This window comes from Tiliqua scincoides, chromosome 4 (assembly GCF_035046505.1).
Source record: "Tiliqua scincoides isolate rTilSci1 chromosome 4, rTilSci1.hap2, whole genome shotgun sequence".
Lineage (NCBI taxonomy): Eukaryota > Metazoa > Chordata > Lepidosauria > Squamata > Scincidae > Tiliqua > Tiliqua scincoides.
This window is the reverse complement of record NC_089824.1, coordinates 62,113,750-62,136,387: the sequence shown is the minus strand read 5'-3', so window position 1 is coordinate 62,136,387 and position 22,638 is coordinate 62,113,750. Positions and strand designations below refer to the sequence as shown.

General features: G+C 42.4%; 2 protein-coding genes across 2 annotated transcripts in view; one reads left to right on the top strand and one right to left on the bottom strand.

The window, feature by feature from the left end:
• The window catches only part of RNMT (RNA guanine-7 methyltransferase), a 224,878-nt gene that overhangs the window by 27,514 nt on the left and 174,726 nt on the right, over nt 1-22,638 (bottom strand). The window lies entirely within an intron of this gene.
• On the top strand, nt 50-22,294 carry FAM210A (family with sequence similarity 210 member A). The gene is made up of 4 exons (XM_066624897.1): nt 50-203; nt 12,860-13,372; nt 16,799-16,910; nt 19,683-22,294. Exons 1-4 carry the CDS (start codon nt 91-93, stop codon nt 19,980-19,982), a joined length of 1,038 nt encoding a protein of 345 aa, XP_066480994.1. The 5' UTR covers nt 50-90; the 3' UTR covers nt 19,983-22,294.

The window sequence follows — 22,638 nt, the reverse complement described above, 5'->3', positions numbered from 1 at the left end:
CATGCGGACCGAGCGCCTTCTCCTGCAAGACAGCGCGATAACCGGGAAGTGGTGAAAAGACTACAAGTCCCTGAGGGTCCCGCGAGGCGCATGCGCGTGGCGGGCTGCAAATGGCACGTTGCTTCGGTGAGGGTCAGCGGAGGGGAGGCGAGTGGCCTCTGGCTGCCCCACGCTGGTGAGAGGAATGGTGGCTCCTTCGGAAGGTGAGCAGTGCCCCCCCAAGTGGAGGGAAGGGAAGGGGTTGCTTTCCTTCAGTGTTTTAGCCCCTGCTGCGCCTCCTCCCAGTGCCCTTTCTGGAGGTGGGGCACGTTGCATGTGTCCCCGGCTGCCCCGCCCCACACACGCCCTTGCTACAAAGCTCTTTGGCTCAGTGTTTCTCCACCAGTGGTACTTGAGGTGCTGTCCTGTGGCACTTACAGCCCCCCAGACTCACCTGGCAGACCCCCCCCCCAGATTTATGAACCTATGAAAAGCCCCACTGGATCAGGCCAAAGGCCCACCTAGTCCACCTTCCTGTATCTCGCAGTAGCCCCCCAGATGCCTGAGGGAGCACACAGGACAACAAGACACAACTCGCATCCTGGTGCCCTCCCCTGCATCAGGCAATCAGAGGCAGCCTACCTCTAAAATCAGGAGCTTGCACATACTGTCATGACTTGTAACCCATGATGAACTTTTCCTCCAGAAATGTGTCCAATCCCCTCTTAAAGGCATCCTGGCAAGATGCCATCACGATCTCCTGTGGCAAGGAGTTCCACAGACTAATTGTACACTGGGTAAATAAATATTTTCTTTTGTCTGTCCTAACTCTCCCAACACTTGGTTTTAGTGGATGTCCCCTGGTTCTGGTGTTATGTGAGAGGGAAAAGGGCGTCTCTCTCTATCCACTGTGTCCTTCCCCTGCATAATTTTGTATGTCTCAATCATGTCCCACCTCAGGTGCCTTTTTTCTAGACTGAAGAGCCCCAAATGCTGTAGCCAGACAAACCCCCCAGATGCTCTCCCCGACTCATCTGGCAGTGAGAGCATCAGTGCAATGCAACAAGCAGTAAGTAGGAGGCTGGGCTCAACAGGCAGAACTCCAGCATGCACTTTTCATGTGCTCGAAGAAACCCTCCTGTCTGCCCTAGCCTCTTACCAGTGTTTGTTGCACTGCACTTAGCCTCCCAATGTGGAAGTAACTGGTGGTGACATCATCACCAGTTACTTCCAGTGGTAATTCCAATAGGTGAACCATGCAAAGTGGTACAGTGAGGGACCAATGTTGAGAAAGGTTGGGATGGCAGGTAAGGGAGTCGATTAGCTGCCATGCTCACTGGGTGTGATGCCAAACCACAGTTCCTTGAGCTATGGGTGCAACATAAGAGGAAGACCTGAAGTTTGTCTGCTGCTAGTCCTCCTGCAACCACATGCATAAGGTGTGTGTGTTTCCCTTGGGGCATGACCCAGCCAAGAGTTTGTGGGAAATGAGGAATCTGAACATAGCACCCTGTTACTTTTGCAGATCCTCTCCCCAGGGACCTGGCAGGGCTTGGCAAGGTTTTTGCTATCTGTTGCATGTCCCTTTCCTTTCCCTTACAAGGAAATTGACAAAAGTGTGTCTACTATGTGCCTTTACCCAAAAAAAAAAAAAATTCTTGAGAGTTTGTAAGTTTTTTTGTTGGCAACAGGAGCATATTTTTTTGTCCAGACTCACTACAAAATCAAGCTTTGGACAGGATACTATTTCATGTTAGAATGTTTAGAGAAACAATAGCAATAAAAGGTAGGAGTGGAAAGACTTTGCACTGTTCCTAGGAATGAAGCACTGCTGAATAATATGTGGCATCTTTCCAAGTACTGTAATTATATATATAGAATCAGGCTACTGCTGTCCTATGTACTCTTGTTAGAAATGAAGTTCTTGTGGCTTTGTTCTGTATTCTACTGGGTTTACCTGCACTTGTTGTTTCATATCCTACATTCCATTGTGGCCATCCCAGAAAGGAATGTTTTATCTCTTTGAATTAACTGGAAATGCTTGAGATAATTTGTTTCTATTCGAATAGGCTGGAAAAGGGAAATACTACATTAGCAAACTAGATTTGTCAATCTGTGTATCCACCATCTGATGCTGCCCAAAGATTAATAACCTTGGCTGTGTAGACTTCAGTTGAGATATAAGCAACAAAAGAAAAATATTCTTTTTGCTTTGTAGCTCTCTTGTTTACGTTTGTTAATCACTAATCAACAGAGTAACATGTATGTATTTATACATACGCACCCAAACAAGTGTATTCTGTGGATCTTTGGGACATTGGCTCATGTCACATACCTGAGGGTTTTGGCAAAAAGGAGTTTGATACAAGTACAAATACAGAAACATTTATGTGGGTGGAACTAAGATTACAATAAGCTGGAGAGGTATGAGGAATGAGATTGCAATGAAATAATAATAACTCTGTATTTATATACCGCCTTTCTGGTCATCGGATTACTCCTCTGACTTTATTTAAGGCGGTTTACGTAGGCAAGCATTTCTAAATCCCTCAAGGGGATTTTTACAATCATAAAGCTTCTTTCTTTCAAGAACCAACAACATTTCATAATGTTGTTATGTCATAATGTTCCTGGTTTGGTCTCACTTCTGGCCTCCAGTTCTCCCACGCAGGCTGACAAGCAGCTCCGTCTCTCACATGGAGGGCAGCCAAGACGTTTCTTGCTCACACCAAGAGCAGGTGGAATCACTCATCCCGGCTTGCTTATTTATTTATTTGTTTGTTTGTTTATTATATATATATAATTGTTGAGGTCCACTTGTTTTATATATATATATATATTTATATATATATATATATATATATAAAAAAAAAATTGAGATGGAAAACCTCAATATATATATATAATTGTTGAGGTCCACTTGTTGAGGTCCACTCCTAAGGCCTTCAGATCCCTCTTGCAGATGTCCTTGTATCGCAGCTGTGGTCTGCCTGTAGGGTGCTTTCCTTGCACGAGGAGATCCGTTGGGATCCGGCCATCATCCATTCTCACGACATGACCGAGCCAACGCAGGTGTCTCTGTTTCAGCAGTGCATACATGCTAGGGATTCCAGCACATTCCAGGACTGTGTTGTTTGGAACTTTGTCCTGCCAGGTGATGCCGAGAATGCGTCAGAGGCAACGCATGTGGAAAGCATTCAGTTTCCTCTCCTGTTGTGAGTGAAGAGTCCATGACTCGCTGCAGTACAGAAGTGTACTCTGCAGAAGTGTACTCGCTGCAGTACAGAAGTGGGAAACCCTGGCCTCTGAGCGGCCCGCTTGGAGGTAGGCTGTGCAGCATGGCCATTCCCAGTTTGAAGAGACACTTGGCCAACAGTCTGAGGCTAAGAGGCAAAGAAGGAAGGCCCATAGCCAGGGAGACAGACCAGGGACAGGCTGTACTTGCTCCCAGTGTGGAAGGGATTGTCACTCCCAAATTGGCCTTTTCAGCCACACTAGAAGCTGTTCCAGAACCACCTTTCAGAGCGCGATACCATAGTCTTTTGAGACTGAAGGTTGCCAACACACACACACACACACACATATATAAAGCAAGCAAGCAATGATTTAAAAATACATAATGTTCACACAGTGAAACCTAAAAGGCATTGGTTCCTGGGAAAAAGCTTAACATGGAGACACAAACCAAAGTAGGGGGAAACCAGACACACACAGAGGGATGTTTTGAAATATAGACTTCAAGGAATAAACTTAGACTAGAGACCCTAGAGAAATATTTGGAGGGTAAAATGGAATATAAATTTATTCCAAATTTATATTGGTCAGATTCAGGCTATTAGGTAGGAAGCTGAAAGCCAGGATCTCAAAGGTAGCGTTTTCTGAAGTTCTACCTGTTCCACACGCAGGGCCAGCTAGGCAGGCGGAGATCAGGGGTCTCAATGCGTGGATGAGACGGTGGTGTAGGGAGGAGGGTTTTAGATTTGTTAGGCACTGGGGAACGTTTTGGGACAAGCGGGGCCTGTACAAGAGGGACGGGCTTCACTTGAACCAGAACGGAACCAGACTGCTGGCGCATAACATTAAAAAGGTGGCAGAGCAGCTTTTAAACTGATCCCTGGGGGAAAGCCGACAGGAGCCGAGGGGCATCCAGTTCGGGACTCCTCATCCCTATGGGATGAGGATGGGGAGGTTAGAGAACAACAAGGCAAAGACAGAGTAGGAGAAGAAATTGGGAATGGTAGCATGATGGGATGTGATAGACGGTTTGGCACAATGAGAGGATTCAGGGATAAAGGAGCTAATAAGCAGCCCATCCTGGGGCATTCCATGTACAAATGCTTTTATGCAAATGCCCGAAATCTCTGAGCAAAGATGGGAGAACTGGAATGTCTGGTGACAAAGGAAAACATTGACATAGTGAGCATAATGGAAACCTGGTGGAATGCGGAGAATCAGTGGGATACCCTAATCGCAGGCTATAAACTCTACAGGAGGGACAGGGAGGGGCGTGTTGGAGGTGGGGTGGCCATTTATGTTAAGGAAGGGATAGAATCCAGCAAAGTAGAGATTGAAGGTGGGTCTGACTCCACCGTAGAATCAGTGTGGGTTAAATTACCAGGCTTGTGCAGCGATGTAATACTGGGGGAGTACTATTGTGCTCCAGAGCAGACACTGGAAGGGGACCTTGAAATAAGGAAACAGATCAGGGAGGTGACAAGGAGGGGCAGGGTTGTAATCATGGAGGACTTCAGTTATCCTCATATTGACTGGGTCAATTTGTGTTCTGGTCACGAAAAGGAGACTGGATTCCTTGACATGTTAAATGGCTGTGCCTTAGAGCAGCTAATCATGGAGCCCACCAGGGGACAGGTGACTCTGGATTTAATATTATGCAGTACTCAGGACCTGGTTAGAGATGCCAATGTTATGGAGCCATTGGGGAACAGTGATCATGCTGCGATCCGTTTTGACATGCACATCGGTGGAAGAATACCGGGCAAATTTCTCACAAAAACCCTTGACTTCCGACGAGCAGACTTCCCTCAAATGAGGAGGCTGGTTAGAAGAAGGTTGAAAGGGAAGGTAAAAAGAGTCCAGTCTCTACAGAGAGCATGGAAGTTGCTCAAATCAACAGTAATAGAGGCCTAGCGGAAGTGTATACCGCAAAGGAAGAAGGGCTCGACTAAGTCCAGGAGGGTGCCCACTTGGCTAACGAACCAAATTAGAGAGGCCGTAAAGGGCAAGAAAGCTTCCTTCCGTAAATGGAAGTCTTGCCCTAATGAGGAGAATAAAAAGGAACATAAACTGTGGCAAAAGGAATGTAAGAAGGTGATATGGGAGGCGAAGAGAGGCTATGAGGAACGCATGGCCAGCAGCATTGAGGGGAATAATAAAAGCTTCTTCAAATATTTTATAAGCAGGAAACCCGCCAGAGAAGCTGTTGGCCCTCTGGATGGTGAGGGAGGGAAAGGGGAAATAAAAGGAGACTTAGAGATGGCAGAGAAATCAAATGAGTTGTTTGCATTTGTCTTCATGGCAGAAGACCTCCGGCCGTGGAGTTAAGTCAGATAGAGGTTAAAAGAGAAGATGTTTCAGACCTCATTGATAAATTAAAGATCAATAAGTCACCGGGCCCTGATGGCATCCACCCTAGAGTTATTAAGGAATTGAAGAATGAAGTTGCTGATCTCTTGACTAAAATATGCAACTTGTCCCTCAAAACGGCCACAGTGCCAGCGGATTGGAGGATAGCAAATGTCACACCGATCTTTAAAAAGGGAAAGAGGGGGGACCCTGGAAACTATAGGCCAGTCAGCCTAACATCTATACTAGGTAAGATGGTGGAATGCCTCATCAAAGATAGAATCTCAAAACACATAGACGAACAAGCCTTGCTGAGGGAGAATCAGCATGGCTTCTGTAAAGGTAAGTCTTGCCTCACAAACCTTTTAGAATTCTTTGAAAAGGTCAACAGGCATGTGGATGCGGGAGAACCCGTGAACATTATATATCTGGACTTTCAGAAGGCGTTCGACACGGTCCCTCACCAAAGGCTACTGAAAAAACTCCACAGTCAGGGAATTAGAGGGCAGGTCCTCTCCTGGATTGAGACCTGGTTGAAGACCAGGAAACAGAGAGTGGGTGTCAGTGGGCAATTTTCACAATGGAGAGAAGTGAAAAGCGGTGTGCCCCAAGGATCTGTCCTGGGAACGGTGCTCTTCAACCTCTTCATAAATGACCTGGAGACAGGGTTGAGCAGTGAGGTGGCAAAGTTTGCAGACGACACCAAACTTTTCTGAGTGGTGAAGACCAGAAGTGATTGTGAGGAGCTCCGGATGGATCTCTCCAAACTGGCAGAATGGGTAGCAAAATGGCAGATGCGTTTCAGTGTTAGTAAGTGTAAAGTCATGCACATTGGGGCAAAAAATCAAAACTTCACATATAGGCTAATGGGTTCTGAGCCATCTGTAACAGATCAGGAGAGAGATCTTGGGGTGGTGGTGGACAGGTCAATGAAAGTGTTGACCCAATGTGCGGTGGCGGTAAAGAAGGCCAATTCTATGCTTGGGATCATTAGAAAAGGTATTGAGAACAAAACAGCTAATATTATAGCAGTTGTATAAATCGATGGTAAGGCCGCACCTGGAGTATTGTGTCCAGTTCTGTTCGCCGCATCTCAAAAAAGGCATAGTGGAAATGAAAAAGGTGCAAAAGAGAGCGACTAAGATGATTACGGGGCTGGGGCACCTTCCTTATGAGGAAAGGCTACGGCGTTTGGGCCTCTTCAGCCTAGAAAAGAGACGCCTGAGGGGGGACATGATTGAGACATACAAAATTATGCATGGGAAGGATAAAGTGGATAGAGAGATACTCTTTACACCAGAACCAGGGGACATCCACTAAAATTGAGTGTTGGGAGAGTTAGGACAGACAAAAGAAAATATTCTTTACTTAGCATGTGGTTGGTCTGTGGAACTCCTTGCTACAGGATGTGGTGACAGCATCTGGCCTGGGTGCCTTTAAAAGGGGATTGGACAAGTTTCTGGAGGAAAAATCCCTTACGGGTTACAAGCCATGATGTGTATGTGCAACCTCCTGATTTTAGAAATGGGTTATGTCAGAATGCCAGATGCAAGGGAGGGCACCAGGATGAGGTCTCTTGTTATCTGGTGTGCTCCCTGGAGCATTTGGTGGGCCGCTGTGAGATACAGGAAGCTGGACTAGATGGGCCTATGGCCTGATCCAGTGGGGCTGTTCTTATGTAAGGGAAGCAGCCCTACAATGGGGCTACTTACTTTACCACCAACCAAAAGGTTGGCGGTAAGGTAAAGGCGTTCGTGAAGGGCACTGAGCCCCATGATCTGGTGGAGCTTGGATCCGGTGGAGCATAGCTCCATGGGACCCGCCTCCCTCTCTCCCCCCAGCACACCTCCCGCCTGCCCCTTCTCTGCCTCCCTGTCATGCCTCCTCCCCGCTCTCTCTCCACCCTCCGGCTGCCTCCCCCAGGAACGCCTCCTCCCCTCCCCGCCCCCGCTTACCGTGCCACAGCAAGCAGCAGAGGATGGGCACCTGCCTGGCACTAGCCCAGCACCGGCCAGTGCTGGGCTAGCACAGGCGCTGGCCTGGCGGTAAGCCTTGCAGACATGCCTTATGGCATGTTTGCAACAGTGCGCTCCAGCAGAAAGCCGGAGCGCTGAGCTCAGGATTGGGCTCTAATAGCTCAGTTTTGATTTAGTACAAATTGATAGTCAACCGTTAATGTCATGATTCTTACTGGTTTTTTAATTGCATTTAGTAACATTTTTAAAAAATAGCTGCTGATCTAGAAGTTATATTAGCACTCCCACTTGCTTCTGTTTCCTTTTTCTATAGCACTTTGCCCCATACTGCATAATAAGACGGGCTGGAAGAAATAGAAGGAAAGGTTGAAGGTGCTACTATTATCATATTATAGCTCATCTGTTATTGAGGGGCAGGATTGGCAATGTTGGTGATATCCTCCACATCCAGCTAGCTCTGACAGTGTGAGAAATCTAGGGTGTCTCCAAATGATGAGCTTTTATTGATGCTTGTGCATCAGATTTCCTAGTTTTTTAATGTATGATGTTGGCAGTCCAGATCTCTTGCTTAGAGCAGCTTTTATTTTCATGCAGGGTGGTGAGAATAAAAAAATGTGTAAATCCAAGTACTTCAGCTTTAATTGGTTTTTGTGTCATTTTGTAAACAGAACATTGGTGCTTGAAACAAACATGGAAGTAATGGGAAATACTAACTAGGTCTTGTTGAAAAGTATAGCAGCAACCAATCCTTTGCTTTTGAAAATGTGCTGTGAAAATCTTAAATGGTTCTGATATCTCTTTCTTGGGATTAATATGTTGGTTGAGTAAGATATTCTAGTTGCATGGAGATTCTCTTTAGATGGGAATGAGGAGCTTAACGCATGTTACTAATCAATTAATTCACTATAGCAGTTGTAATGTTAGGAGGGTGCAGTAGAGGGCAGGCCATAACTACAAATCAACCTGTCTAATCATAAAGAGCTGGTTGAACTTGTCTGAACGAAAAGGCTGGTTTTAAAGTGCTACCCAATAAAATGGAAACGATACATATAGGAAGTACTGGGGACCCATGAGTCCCCTTCATGCATACATGATCTCACACACGAGCCACCACTGAAAATTGGAAGATTCTCCAGAACAGTGTTGTGTAGTCCAAGGAGCTGCTGTTGGAGGAAGTAATTGTGTGTGCAGAGAATCTCCAAAACAACTGAGCTGTAACACCTTTAAGATGAACCCATTTATTTCAGCTTAAGTGGCTTCAATCCACTTCATGTGATGCATGAAGCAATATCCTCCAGAAAACAGTAGGACGACATCTCTCAGGATTCCTGAAAGTCACCATTTTACAACCAAGGGAGACTCCAGCCAGAACTGCTGAACTAGAAGTGATCAAGAAATATGACTGTCTAAAACTGAACTTGAACCAAAGGCCCATCTATTTCCTATCTCACTGCATTGTTAAATCACTAAAGTTTAGCTAGAGGCCATATTGTTCCTAATGTAAATTATTCTAGTATTTGGGTCACATAGCTCCTCGTAGGAACAGTCATCCACTGCATGTGGCCATTTTAGCTCTTCACTGGTTTGGAGCAAAGGTAACCATTTTCCTACCGCAGGTAGAAGTTATTCAACACAACCAGGTAAATTTACTGTGCTTTATTTACTGTGCTTGCTAATGATCACACACTGCTCTGTTCCATCCCATAGCCCTTTGATCTCACCTTTTCTTTTTCTTACCTATGCATATACGTCTGCTCACTGAGAACTTCATGTGAAGTGGACTGTGGTCCATGAAAGCTTATGCTGAGATGAATGTATTTAAGGAGCTATGACTCTTTGTGTTTGCTACAGCAGACTAGCTGACTTGCCTGTTCGGAAGTGAGAATTGCTTAGGCACCCTTATGGGGACCTTTAGATGTTGGGCAAAGTCTGAGAAATTTAGTAGACCAAAGATTAAAAAATCTGGGGCACAAGGTCATCATGGCGACTAAAGATTTTGTTGTGGAATTAAGAAATGACTGGTTTTTTTCCCAAAGGAGGGGGGGGAAATCTGTCCGTCCCCTCCAAATAAAAATATCTGTTTGGGCAAGAAGGCAGAATACCAAGAGGGAGACAGGATCAGCATTGTGTTTTCCCTTAAGTAAATAAAAGAGGGAGCAGTTGTATTTGGGTGGGAAGAGGGAATCTAATGTCGGGCTTTTCTTTCAAGTTCATTTTTTAAAAAAAGAAAAAATGATGGGGGGAGTGGTTTAGTGGAGAGGCAGAGCCCATGGTCATGGTCCTAAATATTGGGGCTGGTCCCTAGAGCTAAAGCAAATTTGTCAGACCCTTCAACAGATAGTTGCTACTGCCTTCTTGGTAGCCTTCTTGGTCAGCCTTCTTGGTAGCCGAAAGTGTGGTGGTTTGAACTAAGGCAGTGTTATTCAAATTGTGTGGGGTACGGCGCTTTAGGGAGGTGCCAGGAGCTCAAAGGGGAGGCACGGGATGTCCTCTCGAAGTGATACAGTCACGCCCCTGGGCAGAATACGAGCCCGTCTTCTGCCCGTCGTCTGCGCTTTTTTTAAAGCAGAAGAAACGGGAGTTGCTCAGCTGCGAGAGTGGCTGCTGCCGCCCTGCCCTCTTCTCCCTCCACTCCGAGGCTGCCGCCTTCTGTGTTCACTGCATGTTGTTTCCAAAGCTCTTCGACTCCAACCCCCATCTGGCAAGTACCAGCATGCTCAGCTTGCAGTCCTTAACCCTCGCTGATCCTTGTCTGGTTGGTTCCTAGTTCCCAGCCTGGGATCGCTTCTCATCAAAGTGATATCTCTCTTTTCCACCCCCTCCCTCTTCCACTCCCCCCTTTTGATCTCCAAACCTTCCCGCTTTCCTCCCCCTCCCCAAATAAAACGCTTCCTATTTTACCAGTCACCAGGGGTCTTGTTTCCATGCAGTTGGCTAAGGGGGGGGGGGGGGAGAGAGAGAAGCACACAATTTACTTGACCAGGAGCAGAAAAAGGATACTGTTTTTAAAGTGATTTATTAATCTTGTTTGACTGAAGAGGAAAGGCTGCATTTTTAAAGTGATGAATCTTGCTATTTGAAGGGAATACTTATCAGCCATTGATGAAGTGATCGCCAGCCCAATCCTATCCACACTTTCCTGGGAGTAAGCATCATTGACTCTAATCGGACTTACTTCTGAGTAGACATGCATAGGCTTGAGCTGTGCATCTCCTAGTATAGGAGACAAATCAGCTTCCTAACCAAACCCTTATCAGCTCTGATATATTTTCATGATCTATTTTTGTTTTCCCCACCAGCTGCTGGAAAAATTTAATTTCATTAAATTAATAAAGGGTTCAATCCTATCCAAGGAGAATGGGAGATATGACTAGTTGGATTGGGGTCCACAGGGGTGTGTGTGTGTAATGTTGGTCAGACTGGTTGTTCACAAAGTTCATTTGATAAAACAATTCTATTGGTATGCTTACAAAGTTTAAAAAAATGAGTCTTCTTGGACCAGACAAAATCTACTTACTCCAGCATCCTGTCTCCAACAGTGATCAGCAGCTGATCATTTATAAAGCATGTATATTGCTGTGTATTAATATATTTTTAAGATCTGCATTTAATTAATAATATGATTAATATAATTAATATTAATATAGTTAATGTGTATTTAATATTATATTATAAATATAAAATTATATTTAATATAGTTAATATTTCTGGCCACTTCCTGTTTAATGATGTCACTTCCAGCCCTCAGGAACATGATGGGGAGTCATGGCCAACAGCCACGGGGTTCAAGGGAGCCACTGGCTGGAAAAGTTTGAGTACCATTGAACTAAGGTGATGCACCCACCAATTATGTAAACAGGAAGTAGGAAGAATATGGATCCTAGAAACAAATGAAAACAAGTCTCATCAAGTGAAGAGACTGTTGTACTTGATTTGGGATATGGGAGCCCTGGAGATGGCTGTTTTCTCATAACTTACATGACTTATATGCACGTAAGTCATGCATATAGATATTCACCATAAGATATTCACCATAATCTGTGCTTATATATATTCACCATAAGCTAACAGGAAAGTGGCTATGATTTGCCTCCAGGTGATCATATGTAATTCTTCCTCCTTGTTCTCTGCCTTTTGGGCCTTAACTTGAAAGCAGGAAGAGAGCTGGGTAGAGCTGCTGCCCAACTCTGCTTTCTTCATGTCTGCAAGAGATGAAGGTGACTGGAGTGGATGGGCGGCCATCCTCCTGCAGTCCTGTTTGCTTTTCTGCCTTGGGCACAGATGTTACTTAGTTCACCCAAAAACTTCTATGAAAGAATCTAAGCCCAACTTGTGTATTTATACTTCTTCTGAACTAGAATTTACTGGGTCAGCTAATTACTCTTCCCTAAACACTAGTAGTTTGGAACATGTATTGAGAATAGTATCCAGTTTTTCCCCAATACTCAAATTGGATTAGTTTATTTAAAAACAAACTCTCAATTTTAGTTTTAATTAAACAAAGTAGTCCACCTTGGAAACATCAAATAACAAGAGTATACATTGTGCGAATGCACACCCCCACCCACGCACCCCCAGACCTAGGCTAGTTGCTTCAGTATTTTCCAGTAAAAGGAAGGTGGTGAGTGGCAGTTATTAGGAGAGGCAGACCATCTAATATTTGAGATATAGGCTAGGATAGACAGTTTTGTCAAGAACCGAGAAGAACCCAGTTTTTTTTCTAAAATGTGTGTTGTTTAAGATGCCAAAAATACAAAAGTTTCAGTTCAGCTGTTAAGTAGTCTACAAATGAAACTAACATCACATGTTACAGAGTGAGTCAGACACCCTAATTGCCAGCTGTGTTTCCTTGCATCTTTGGAAAACTGTACCAATATTAAATCTACTTTTTTAAACAAAGATTTTACCATCCAGTATCTTGGAATATACAACAGTTGGTTTAATTGTGGCTCCATCTCCCGTTATTAAGGTACATTGGCAAGTCCACCTGAATACTTCTATGACACAAACTACGACCGACATGTGTTTCTACAAATCTGAACTGGAATTTGCTAGGCTAACTAATTATTCTTCCCTAAATGCTAGTAGTTTGGAACATATATAGAGAATTGTACTACATATTCTTCTCTGTCTTGCTGCTCTTATTTTTCTGTATTTCACGGCAGTACTTGAGTTTTCTTAATGATAAAGAAGCTTTCATATTGGTAACATTCTCTAACTTTGGAAAAATGCTGGCCTAGCTTTTTGATGAAATGTTTTGTTATAATTGCTATTTGTAATCTATAACATTTTTAAATTTTGTCTATTCTTAATTTTAACAGTTTACCTGCTTGCTTAGGAGCTGTATACAACAGTATCTTCATTATGCTGTCACCATTAACCAAAATGTGGAGACCATTTCAGCTGGCATACAGGACGTATTTGATACCCCATCGCACTTATATCTTTCCATGCTTAAAAGGACAACCCTCCTTGCTAAATACTAGACACAACATTGTTTTTTTCGCTCTGAGCGCTCAACGCCAGTGTCTACATGCATCTGCTGTTCTCTGTGTTCCCAAAGAAGGAGAATCCTTGGGCAAGGTGTTATCTCCACCAGAAGACTCTCACCTTAAAGCTCCCAAGAAAGAAACTCTTACCACATCAGCTGGAAATTTAGCCCAGGGAGCCCCTACAGAACCACATTCTGAAGAGTTGGATCCCTTACAGGACAAATCAATTAGTCTCGTGCAGAGATTCAAGAAAACTTTAAAACAGTATGGCAAAGTTCTGATTCCAGTGCATCTTTTAACTTCCAGCTTATGGTTTGGAGCTTTTTACTATGCAGCTTTAAAGTAAGTGATGAATTTGGGTAATTACTGCTTTCTTAGCTTCAGGCAGATCTTAACAGGAACATGCAGAATAACTTCTGCAATGTGGTTCATATTAGATGTACAAAATCGCAACCTTTCATCACATATACTGTTTGCTAGTTTCCTAAATCATAAGGATATGTGAAGAATGCGGCTGCTGTATTTCAAGCAGCAATCCAAAATTTGGAAGATTAAAGGTACATGATTAAAATAAAACCACATGCATATTGTGCCTCTGTCTATATATCAGTCTCCTACTACTGAAGTTTTCATTTGCAAATGCACAACTTTCACTCCAAAATGATACTAGTCAGTGGGAGAGGCCACTGGAAACTTCCTCAGCTTCTGGCCAAGACCGAATCATCTTCTAAATTCTTTTCTTTATCTGTATCATCTGCTTACTGTATGTATTCTGTTTGTCTTACCTGATAGAAGAAATAGAGATTTCAAAGTTCTGGGCTTTGCATCAAGGGGAGGGGTTAAGTTTGCTCTGTTAAATGGGTTTGGTAACAGCTACATATCTTTGAAAACATGGTGCCTGACCATATTGAAGTTTATTTTGATTTTTGAAGCATTAACTAAAGCTGCAATCCTATGCAGCTGAGGAGACATGCATAGGTTTTTGCTGTAAGTCTCTATATAGGTAAGCCCTAAGTATTTTATTGCTTGTCCCCGAAAGGGGCCTTGAATTAAGGTCTGCTTTATTCAGTCTCTGGAGTGTACTGAATTTTGCTACACCCAGTCATTGCAAGAAAGTGAATTTACAATGCAGTTGTGTGCATATCTATTCAAAAATAAATCCCATTGAATTCAGTGGGATTTACTGTTGGGTGAATATGTATAGGATTTCAACCTTGGTATTTGTGGGCACTTAAAAAAAAAACCTGATCCATGTTTGATGCTATCCTTTGACCAAAGAATTTTTCTGTCTGTATGCTCCAAACTCTAAGCAGAACAGCAGATGTCTGTACTCTACCATTAGACAAAATGATAATGAAAAGTGCTTTTCTGCATCAATCAAAAAATGTCAGTTTTATTCTGAATATGCAGTGTGAATGTTTGTAGGAGCATTTAATTTATAGTTTGAAACAGAAGCTAACAATCTTTTAGCTTTTAACTACAAGAATACAGACGGGGCCCCGTATCTGTGGATCTGGTGTCCACTGTTTTAGTGATTCGCCGATCCAACCCCCCCATGCATCTTTGTTTTATTGTAGAAGAGCTTCTTGTTTAACAGTCTTGCAGAACTGAAGAGCCAAACGTGCAGGCAACCAGCATGCATATTAGACGCAGACCAGCAGAAGCCAAACTTCCTGCTAGTCACCCTCTAGTGTGCAGGCTGGTTGCCTACATGTTTGACTCTTCAGTTCCGCAAGACTATTAAACAAGAAGCACCTGCTCTGCAAGCACCTACAATAAAACAATGGTAATTTAATGGGCATGCAGGAGCTGCTGTCATACAGGCATCCCTGCCGTATCTATAGTTTTCATATCTGCAGAGATCCCAGAACAAAACCTCCGTGGATACAGGGGCCCACTTCTACTCTTCAATTTTACAATGCAGTCCTCTGCAGATTTACTTCAAAGAAAACACTGAAAGTAGTGGGGCTTACTTCTAGGTACATATGTATAGAATTGTTAGTGATTTATGTAGCAGTTTAGGCTTCAGTCCTATACACACTTACATGGGAATAAGTCCCACTGAATTTAATGGGACTTACTTCTGAGTAGACATGGGCGAGCTGTGGACATGGATTGTGCTGCAAGTTATTTAAATCTGTATTAAGTTGCATGATCAAGAGATGTTTGTTTTTCAAGCATGGAAGTCAAAACATTGGCCCTGTCAGTTGCCTGATTTGTGTTAATGGGTATATAATATCTAAGAAAAACTAGCTAACCTTTACTGAGCCTAAAATATCAGAGATGAGCGTTTATTTGGATGCACCTAAGTAAAATATTAAATAGCTTGGAACCTCTATTACTCCGAGAAGGATAAATTTAGAATGACATTTGAATCCCTAACTTCTAGAAAGGGCAGTTAATGCCAGCTGGTTGGAGTAACTAAAACAAACAGTTAGTTATAATACCTTGTGATGTCAAAGGCTCAGGCTTCCAACCATAAACTATCATTGTTCCATGTCTTCCATTACGATATGCAACCCAGAATCCAGAAATAATATTTTACTTAATTCTGACAAACATTCAAGCTGTTGGTCGGAACACAGTTGGCAAGTGATAAACTTACCTATTCTAACCATCACTTTCCAAAGCATATAGTTCCTAACAGTTTCCTAACAGTTTCCTAACAGTTTTATATTGACTGTGGGAAGGCAGGATTCAGAACTTGCTTTCAGCTTCATCTATGAACAAAGATCTAAATTTTCCAGAAAATTTTTGTAGTTAGAAGACTTTTTCTTCTGCTAGTAACAAGTAATGGAATTTGGCTACACATGCTTAAGTTGTAAATGATTAGTTACTAGATGCATGCACGCTATGCATTCAGCCAATTCTGTGCATGTCTGCACAGACTTGGGCCTAACTAAATTCAAAGAAACTAACTTCTGTGTAGACTTGTGATTGAGCTATCGGTGTACTCTTCATATGTAGGCTTTTAAAATATTGTGACTTGGGTCCTAACAAAGAAAACTTCCCAATTTTATTTTCTGCTTGGCATGTTACACATATTCTTCGGGGAGGGAGATACCATAAACTAAAAACAATGTACAAAGGATTCCAAGTTGAATGGAACTGGGAAATGTTTTTTTACAAAGGAGCTTATGATTTGTTTCCTATTTTGAGTGGGAGTTAAATAGAGAAGCTGGAATTAAGGACTTACACTCATGGTGGCCAATAAGTCCATCCAGCAGTTGGAACAACCTAACCAGGACTTTCCTGACCTCATATTAATTGCCCTCTGATCTATATGAACCTGCCTAAAACCATGCCTAGCCTATGGCTCACCTAGCAGCAGTTCTAAGTTCTGTGACAGATGCTACCTAACATTTTTTGGAGATGCTAGAAACTGAACCTAGTGTACAAGCCATGCTCTGTATCACTGGGCTATGGCCCTTCCTGAACTACTTCATTTCTTTCCACCTTGGTTTTGGCTTTGAGCTCTTAACACAGTAGGAAAAAGTCTTACCTGTGATACAGTTTCAAGGTCCTGTTTTATCAGAATAATAGGCATAAGGTGTATGCTGTTTTAAAGTAATCCCTTGAAACTGAAAATAGTCCCTGAACAATGTAGCCTGACATCTTCTTCATTTATTGTCCATTGGTGCTAAATCCTTTGATTTTAGGTGCAAAAAAAAAAAAAGTGAGTGATCAAATTGTAGTGTTGGTTATTGAATGGCAAGCTCTCCAAAGTACATCTTTATGTTAATAAATGATTCTTTTTTTCTTTCACAGAGGAGTAAATGTTGTTCCTTTCCTCGAATTCATAGGGTTGCCTGAAAGCATTGTAGACATTCTAAAGCATTCTCAGAGTGGAAATGCATTAACTGCATATGCAATGTACAAGGTAAGTATAAGGGGTAGCATAAATGCTTAATTTTTCCCATAAGAAATGTTGAAGGCACTCAAATGGTGATTGATCTAATAGCATAGTGTGGGATATACACAACTCCTCCATAGGCATAGGAATTAGAGTTGTGGGATGTTCTGAGTACTTCAGTGTTTCTCCAGTAATCTGTGTTTGCAGAGCTGCAAATGAATGTCTTGTCTGTCTGTCTGACACTCACTCCTAAAAAGAGTCCTCTCCTGCCAGCAGTATCTACCACACTGCTGCAGAAAGCTGGTATGGAGTTCCTCTTTCTACTTTCCAAACTTAAGTACTAGAAGTCTTTTAAGTTCAAAAAATAAAAAAGGTATCACTATGCAGAACTAATGAAAATCTGTCCTGAGTTAAAAAAAAATAATTAAAAACCATTGACAAGATTTTTTGAAAAATCTTCTTGGAGAGAATCTTGAACTACTGGAAATAGTACTAGATAAATATTGACGACAATATTGATTCTCCCACTGCTATTTTTCATGTATGTTAGGTATTTCTGCTGTCTGCTTAGGGTCAATTCCTGTTCAGTTGCTAGGAAAACCACAATTTGATGGAATCTTTTTCCCCTTCCTAATAGAAGCCTGCCTTCAAATGAATTGATCAAGTCTGGTAAGGCCCAGACATCTCAAAATTTGATTAGCTCTTTTAACCCAAGAACTTGAGCTTTTTATTTATTTATATAGGTATTTATATACCACTTTTCTTTGGTCAACAGATTTCTCCTCAGACTTTAATCCAAGGTGGTTTACATAGGCAGGCTGTTCTAAACCCCCGTAGGGATTTTTACAATTGAATAGTTCTAGTCTTTCATAGAACTCCTTGTTCCAGCTGGATTCCTTCCCAGTCTGGCCTCTCTCTGGCCCTTCGCCTCCCACGCTCCACTTGACGGCAACTCCTCTCTGCCACCGAGGGTCAGCTCATCAGTATATCAGCGTGTCGTTCGTTCTCGGGTACTTCCGGTTCTCTCGAACTGGCAGCCTCAGATCTTCAGGCATACAAGGCGGCAGCTCTACCAACTGAGCCAGACCTCCTGCCCTCAGCCAGACCTTTAATATGTTCTTCTCAAACTGAGCTTCTCAACCTAAATCTAGTGATAAACCTAACAAAGGATAGCAGGCATCTTCAGTGCTGAAGAGCCATATTGGAAATTATTTTTTGTGCTGCTTGATGTCTTATTTTTAATCTCCGTTCTGTCAGTGCAACAGACAACAGCTTTGTTTTCCTGCACAAGTACCAAGCTGCTCTAATTGCTTTCCTGGCTTGATAGAATTTGCTGATTTCTCTTGTTTATGGGACATCATTTGTTTCAATTAAAAAGAAGAAACTATTTGTGGTTCTGTGGCGTACCTTTCTAGTGTTATGCCATTGGCTTGGCTGTTACGAAGATCTCTGGGTGTGTCTGCCCAGCACTACAGTATTTTGCTAAATTTCCAACTAAGGTACTATTAAGCAAAGTGCAAAGTTAGTCTGATGCGAGAGATGGAGAGCATTTATAAGTAGATAACTGCCAAACCATCAGCCTTCATTGAAATGGGAATTAGTATATGTCCTCCCACTTATTTCCTGATGATATGTCATTATGTGGAACTCAAAACTGGGAACAAAGATTTGGGTGGGAGGAAGAGCGAGCAAGCAAGCACACATGGTACGAAATTAGAAAGGACAATCGGAATCATATAAAGGTCTTATTTAGTTCTTGCAGAGGTGAAGTTGTCTTTTTTGCTTTTAAAAATGGTTGCTTTCCAGAAGCTGTTCTTCTAGATGAAATTGCATTGCATCACTACAGAACAACATCAATGGCAGGATTCCATTTTGTTTTTTACTGAAAAGATGCTACACAAATCTGCTATTGCAGAAGTTTTAAATGGAGGACAACAATTCAAACAAAATATTCTGGGCTTAATAACCTTGTGTCATGTTCAAAGCTTTGCTGAAGTTGTTTGTTGCCTTCTACCTTAAGTACATAATGTTGAAGGAGAGTCAGTCACTCTACTAATTAAGGCCTTGGTACTAAACTCGTTCAAAGCAGGTTTGTAATTCTGTCTGTTTCTAGTCAGAATTCTGTCTCTTCTGGAAATCTGACAGTGTAAGCAGACCAAGGAGCATTCTTTGAGTGTCTGGGTATGCATCTTTCCATGCCACGCACATGCACATCCCTTTCTTTCCTTAGCTTTATGGCCTAATCCAGAAGTTTAGGCATCCATATCAAATGTGCCTGCATCTTACTATTGACAGAGCTGGTGTCTGTTCCCTCTGTGGACGAAAGTTGCTGGGCACTGTCCAAGTGCTTCATTTCTGGAGTACTGGGCATAATGATCCTGGAACAACTGGTCTACTTGTGCTCAAGCTACAACTCCCAGTTTCCTCTTGCTTGTACAGTGGTGCTTGGTGCAGAGGGACAGATTTGGAGCAGTTGTGAACTGCCCCACCACATTTTCTCTTAGCAGCTGAAAGGCTTCTTGAGCCTTCTGAAAGTGGACACATAACTGTTCGAGAAGTAAGAGAATGGGATGTTGGAGGGTTTCCTTGTCAAGATCAGTGTGATGCTTTTAGTTCTTTTGGCACAAGTAGCTCTTTGTGCTGCTGAAGTGAAGGCAGATTAAAAGGCCTATCAGGAAGTAGATGGAAGCCTTTTTTTCCTGCATTTTAAAGTGTTAATTGTGCAGGTTGTTTTTGAAGACTTTGCTGTTGCGGTTAAATATATATACTTCTCTTTCTCCTTCCTTCCTTATTGGCAAGATTGCAACTCCAGCCAGGTACACAGTGACTTTAGGAGGGACATCCATCACTGTGAAGTATCTTCGTAAACATGGCTACATGTCTACACCCCCTCCCGTCAAGGAATATATTCAGGACCGAATGGAAGAAACAAAAGAACGGCTATCAGGGAAAATGGAGGAAACCAGAGACATGATCAGTGGCAAGATGGAAGAGACAAAAGAGAAGCTTACAGGGAAAATGGAGGAAACAAAGGAGAGAATCACAGAGAAGATACAAGAAACCAAAGAGAAGGTTTCATTTATAAAAAAGAAAGAATAGGGAAGTTTATTTTAGGGGTGGTAAAACTTAAGTATTTTTAATCCTTCAGCATACCTGGAATATGTACCTTGCTACTTCTGTTTCTGCTTTGTTTTGGCTGACTAGAAGTTGCCAGTAATTGGGGGGGGGGGCTAAAAATATCATTTAGGCTCTATAGCCACCTTCAGAAAACGGCCATGAAATTCCCTAGCGTTAGTGTTCAGTAAGTAAAAAGCAAGTATCAGGTTCTAAAATGGTGATGGCTTAATTGATGGCCATCAGTCTAGTCCGGATCTATATGGAGAACAAAAAGATGTTTACATGTCTCTGTGATTTAACCTTTCAAGCTGTCAGCACCTGCTATCTTAGAGGTAAAACAGGAGGGTAGGTCACATGTTTTGAATTCTGAAGATAGTGTCAATATTTGTAAATCATTTACTCTTAATACTGTAGCAAGATCAGGTAATTATATAAAATTTATTTCTTTACATGTGTCTATACATGTACACACATATATATATATACACTGCAGAATAGGTATCAGTTCTTCCATGATTGGCTAAAATGAATGATGAATTTCATACCAATGATCATTCTTAAAAGGGAGAAAACAGACGTATATTTGGTGATGAGAGAGATGTTTACATCACTGTAGCTCTGTTTAAAGACTAAATGCTGCTACCCTTTACATGGAAGAAGCTTGGAATATTTTCACCAGAGACTAAACTTAGCAATATAATAAAGCTTAAGCGTTCATTTTCCAGATGAAATTCAGGCTGCAGTTCCATTGTCCTTTGTTTGTTTGTCAGCAGTTCCTGCCTGAACCACTGCTTGACATCTTGCATTTCACTGTGGTTTAAAAAAAATGGTTAAAGGGACTATGTCGGGGGGGGGGGGCAACACAAAATTTCAAAGTCCTCTTGCATAGTTTATTCCATGGGCACCAATACTTCTGCTATGACTACAGCAACCATATACAAGTGCTTTCTTTGAATTGCTGCAGGACGATTTCAGCTGGTACAGCATTCACATTTTTACAATCCAGCACGGTTATCTTAGATGTACACTCTTCTTCATATATCTATCTTGCTTCTATCACGCCTCGAAAGTTATTACAACAACTTCTGCAATTGTCAGCTTCATAAGGCTCTTTTATAGCAAATGGGAGAAGTAAAAAAGCTGCTGTTAAAAAGATGGGGATGCAGGAGGCCAATACAGATCAAGTGCTAGGCAGGCCAGATTTTGACTTTAAGGCAGAGGTCCCCAAACCAGGCTCTGTGGGGTGTTGCAGCAAACACACAGGGGTGTCGTAGGATGTTCACTGCCCATTAGTGAGCAGCTGATGCAATGCTGAAGAGTGCGGAGCAGAGGCTCAGCTTGCTGGGCAGAGCTCCATGTGCAAGTTTTTTATTGCACAGAAAAGCCTGTCCACTCTGAGCCTCTTACTGGTGTTTTCAGAGTTGCAAACAATCCAGAAGTGATTGGTGGTGATATCATCGCCACGTCTGGGTGTTGAGTTCCATGCCTGTAGCATGGGAGTCGTTTTGTCAGAGATATGTTTGGGGACCACTTCTTTAAGGTAATGGAAAATGCCTCTTAGCTCTCCTGTACACTCCTGCCATGGGTAAGGAGGATCTCGGCACACATCAGGTGTGCATTTGTGGTAAAATGGTTTATATATATCAAATCTCTGCTCAGTGTCAGGTTCTTATACAGATCTTTTATTTAAGTGGAGCTGTATGAGAGAGTGAGGAGGCACTGACAGTTTCTCCTCTTTGCTCACTTGACAAGTGGCCTTGGGCTTACTTTCTTTTCTTAGAATGCGCATGTTGGAAAGTTGTGCTGTCAGACAGCAACTGCGTAATTTCTACCTAGGACAGGAACTGGAAAAGTAGTAAGTTGATGGCAGCCTACAAATGGATAACATTGAAACCACTTCTTGCATTTTTCTGCACTTTCAAGCCAGTGTTAAGAATGTATTCTGACTTAATGCCAGTGTATTTAAAACATTAGTTCATGCCCTACATTTGATGGCTGCTCCATTGATGGCACCAGGAATATAGAAATAGAGTATGAGAAGTGTGTGTCAGATGATCAGTCTGATGCTACACAACCACCACCACTAATTTTCAGTTGGATTTTCCCTGGAGCTCTTCACCAGTCACACTGAATGTCACTAGCAATGCCTCAGTATCTGGTGGATCACTGTTCTTTCAACTACTGTCCAATTCATTCCAAAATGTGCTTGCCTTTTTTCTTAAATCCACTGCAGTTGGATTTTGCTGGAACTAATGTTGCAATGACATTATTTAAATTAAAGTACTCATGCCACATCAGTGTCTTGGGTCTCATTTTGTGTCGCTGGTTGAGTTGTCTTAGCTTTAACTTGTTACCTTTCTCCAATAAAAATGCAAGAGTGAGATTTTTGCTGCAAGGCACAAGTCAAAGCTGTGTTCCCTGAAAGCAATTTGTGTATTTTCTCTTTTGTTTGCAGCTAATGAGTTCCTAAGTAAGAAAAAAGTGCTTATTTTTTATTATGACCTGTTTAATGACATCAGTTCCTGCCTAATGACAACACTTCCGGCCCTCAGCAGGCATCATGAATGCTATTTGGCCCTCGGTATGAAACAAGTTAGAGCAGGGGTGTCAAAGGCCACAGTGGATCGCTTAGGATATG

Excerpts from the sequence above, each read along its gene's own strand:
- FAM210A (XM_066624897.1), top strand. The coding sequence starts at position 91 with ATGCGCGTGGCGGGCTGCAAATGGCACGTTGCTTCGGTGAGGGTCAGC. Across the intron at positions 204-12,859 it reads AATGGTGGCTCCTTCGGAAG|TTTACCTGCTTGCTTAGGAG; the intron begins GTGAGCAGTGCC and ends TAATTTTAACAG. Across the intron at positions 13,373-16,798 it reads TTTTACTATGCAGCTTTAAA|AGGAGTAAATGTTGTTCCTT; the intron begins GTAAGTGATGAA and ends TTTCTTTCACAG.